At 58.1% G+C, this 3,342-nt stretch overlaps 1 protein-coding gene across 1 annotated transcript in view; it reads right to left on the bottom strand.

Moving 5' to 3' along the window:
- The window catches only part of skila (SKI-like proto-oncogene a), a 25,762-nt gene extending 22,763 nt beyond the window's left edge, over window positions 1–2,999 (bottom strand). The window contains exon 1 of the mRNA XM_061244094.1: window positions 1,738–2,999. Within this exon, the coding sequence (XP_061100078.1) occupies window positions 1,738–2,961 (1,224 nt within the window). The 5' untranslated portion in view covers window positions 2,962–2,999. The remainder of the gene's footprint in view (window positions 1–1,737) is intronic.
- Window positions 3,000–3,342: the final 343 nt, after the last annotated feature.

Genomic DNA, 3,342 nt, shown 5'->3' with positions numbered 1-3,342 from the left:
ATTTGTGTGTGCGTGGGGGGGGTGCTGAGTGTGAGTGCATTTGTGTGAATTTGTGTGTGGGGGGTGCTGGGTGTGTGTCTGACAGTAAAGGTGAGGTCAGCCTGCGGTCCAGACGTGCCTGCATGTCTGAATTCTCGCTCTCCCTATCCCTGGCTCTCTCTGTCTCCCGCCCTCCCTCCCTCCCTCCCTCCCTCAGACGTGTGCGTCGACAGAGCGGAGAGGGGAGCAGGAATGCGGTTGGAGCGCCAGACGAGACAGCAGACGGTATTTCCGGTGCTCGCGCGCTCGGCTGCAGCACAGACAGGGCTCCCCCTCGCACTCCAGACTACAGCGCTCCCCCGCGCACCTGCGCCGGCCCCAGACCCCTCCCGCCGACTCAAACATGCCTTTCTCAACCGTCACAAGGCAAACCGCTCCTCTGAAAACCAGCAGGCGGCCGGCCCGATCCAGGTGCGGTTCCGAGCCCGGCCCAGGGCGCGTAGCCGACGACAGCGACTGCACAGCCAAACGTTTAGTCAGAAAAAAAAAAAACGATGAAGGGCACGGAGCGGATGAGTGAGGTCATGAGACGTGAGTCAGCCGCTCGTAAAGTTTTACTGCGCCCGGCCAGGCTTCCCCTCAGGTTGCTGGTGACTTTCGGGATGTTTTTCTCAGTGGGGGAGGAGGAACCCGCAAGAGGAGCCAAGCTAGCTTCATTTGAGGCAACACAGAAAACTAGAAAAACTAATGCCGCTAGTATACAAACACCAGTTCTGGGGGAACTGCATATTACTCAAAATACGTCTTGACTATGTGGTGTGGTACCGCAAGTGTACACGTCCTAGTGACAAACAACTTCACCGATCTATACAGTCAATAAGTTAGAAACTAAAACTGTTGCATCTTGCGCGCCTCAGAGAAAGCACCAAAACCGGCCAGCTGATGCGTGGGGTGGAGTGCTATCTTTCTGGCTGCGGGAAGGAGCGTGACAATTCTGGAAATAAGTTGTTCTCTCATTAATAGCCGCGCTCGTCTGTGGAAATGAATGGACTGGAAATTTCCATCTGGGCTCCCAACCCGTAGAAAGCGAAAATCAAACTACACGGCTCGACGCCTGATCTAACCCGTGGAACCTCGATGTGAAAGGGCTCGCCGCGTTGCCGTGGCTGCAGTCGGCGGCTCAGCCGTCAGCCGTGGAAATGCGGCGCGACGTCCAAGCCAAACGGCCCTTCCCCGCGTGAGCCGGCGGAGGAGAGGCGAAACACCATAGATTTCGCTTCGGCTCTTTTGTCGGGTGACATCTGACTGACCCGCGCTGATTTGTTAGACAGTTGGTCCTCTCCCCCCCTCCGACCTCCCCTCGCCCTCCCCCTGCCGGACCAGCTGGAAGCCTCCTCCAGACTCAACAGAGGCCACGTCACCTGGCCGACTCCAGACTCCTTCACGCTTCTATCTGGGTCAACCCTGGTTTAAGAAAACATCCAACTGTGAAGCAAAAAAAACTCCTCACGGCAGGCCTCCATTCAATACCAACCCAACTGAAGCGTTCTCCGATCGACAGCAGAGCTCTACAGAAGAGCCGGGGGGGGGGGGGTTTTCTGATAAAAACCTCAACGCGACACCAACATAGCGGTTTGGCAAACAAGTAGGTGGCAGCGCTACGTGCCCTCTGGGGCGAACGTGAAAACGGAACACGCTCCGATTCAAACGACAGGAGAGGCAGAGACGGAGAGAGCGAGCATGAGAGACTACACTTACTTTCTCCGGCGTCCTCTTGAGCTGGTAGCCGAACTTCTCCTTCATGTCGTCCAGCAGCCGCTTGAGCTCCTCCTCCTCGGGCGTGCCCAGGTGCTTCCGGCCCAGCTGCAGGTAGCAGGGCCATTTGGCCGAGTCGAAGCCCCAGTGGCAGGTGCGCTTGTCGGGCGAGCGGTGCGAGTGCATGACGAACTTGTCCGGGGAGAACAGCAGCTGGCACTCCAGGCACTGGATACAGGGCGCGTCGGGCCGGACGTAGAAGCGGGGCACGAACAGGCCCTGGCACTTCCCCAGGCACTGGTGCTCCACTCGGAACCCGGCCTCCCCGCCCTCCTTGAGGGGCAGGCCGGGCGCGGGCAGCTTCCCGCTGGGGTCCCGCGGCAGGGCGGCCACCCCGGGGTGGAGCAGGGCGTTGCAGAGGCGCTGGGCGTCGGTGAGCGTGATGAGGCCGCAGGAGGGCGCGTTGAAGGGCAGGATGCCCAGCACCTTGAGGATGCTCAGCTGCTCAGAGTCGCAGCGGGAGCAGTAGACATAGAGCTCGTCGCACACGCCGTTGATCTGCTGCAGGGAGAACTCGCGCAGGACCGAGTTCAGCACCTGGGGCAGGCACAGCCGCTTCTCGCCGCCCACCATGAAGCAGGAGATGGACTCGCCTTCCAGGACCGAGTGGGTGAGCTCGGTGGAGCTGTCGCAGGGCACCAGGAGGGGACCCCCGCCCAGCACCGGGGGCGACGGGAGGGGCAGCAGGGCGCCGGGCGTCTCGTGGCCTCCGCGGGCCGAGAAGGCGGCGGGTCCTCCCAGAGAGCTCTGGCTGCTGAGGGTGAACTGGGCCAGCGTGCGTTTCAGTCCCGGGCTCAGGTCCAGGGCCTTGGTCCCGTCGCGCCTCCCGCCCCCGTCCTCCATTTCGCAGGGCTGCTCGTCCACGTTCTCCCTCTTCACCTTGGGGGTTCGGGGGAGCGCGTCCGGGCCCCGGCGCTTCAGCTTCATCTCGGCCATCAGCCGTTTCTTGATGGGCGCGTCCTCCAGCTTCTCGCGCCAGAGACGCTTCACGCTGCCCTTGAAGGAGGTCAGGTCTTTGAAGGGGGCCTTCAAGCCCGTCTGAGTGCTCGCCATCGCTGTAGGCCGACCTACGGCCTTCTCTTCCTGCACGGATCCGCTTCTTCTAGAAAAACCCAGCCTCTGTCTTCTCGTCTTTAGCTTTTTTGGGAAACCTTCACGTGTCCACATGCGTACATGATGGGGCTGAGGTGGAATTTGTTTTCTGTTTTTTTCTTTCTGTAGGTGTAAGGAAAAAAAGATTTTGGAAAATGAGCAAATGATTTGAAGCTAAAAGATTCCCTTCCTTTCAAACTCGAACCAAATTAAACATGACATTTCCGTACCATGCGTTTAAGCAGACAGGACATTTTCAGTGCCCTAAGTACGATACAGGATTGTATACAAGATGTCCTGAAGACCAAAACTGGTATTCCAGAACAGGACCACATCCATGAAAAAATAAATAACACTCAATGGATATGGGAAGATTAAGATTAAAATAAATTACATTTAAAAAGTGACTGCAGCTACACCTCCAAATAAGAAAACAGCCATTGATAAGCTTTTAGT

This window comes from Conger conger, chromosome 5 (assembly GCF_963514075.1).
Source record: "Conger conger chromosome 5, fConCon1.1, whole genome shotgun sequence".
Classification (NCBI taxonomy): domain Eukaryota; kingdom Metazoa; phylum Chordata; class Actinopteri; order Anguilliformes; family Congridae; genus Conger; species Conger conger.
Note: the sequence above shows the minus strand (reverse complement) of the source record. Positions and strands in the feature narration are given on the sequence as shown.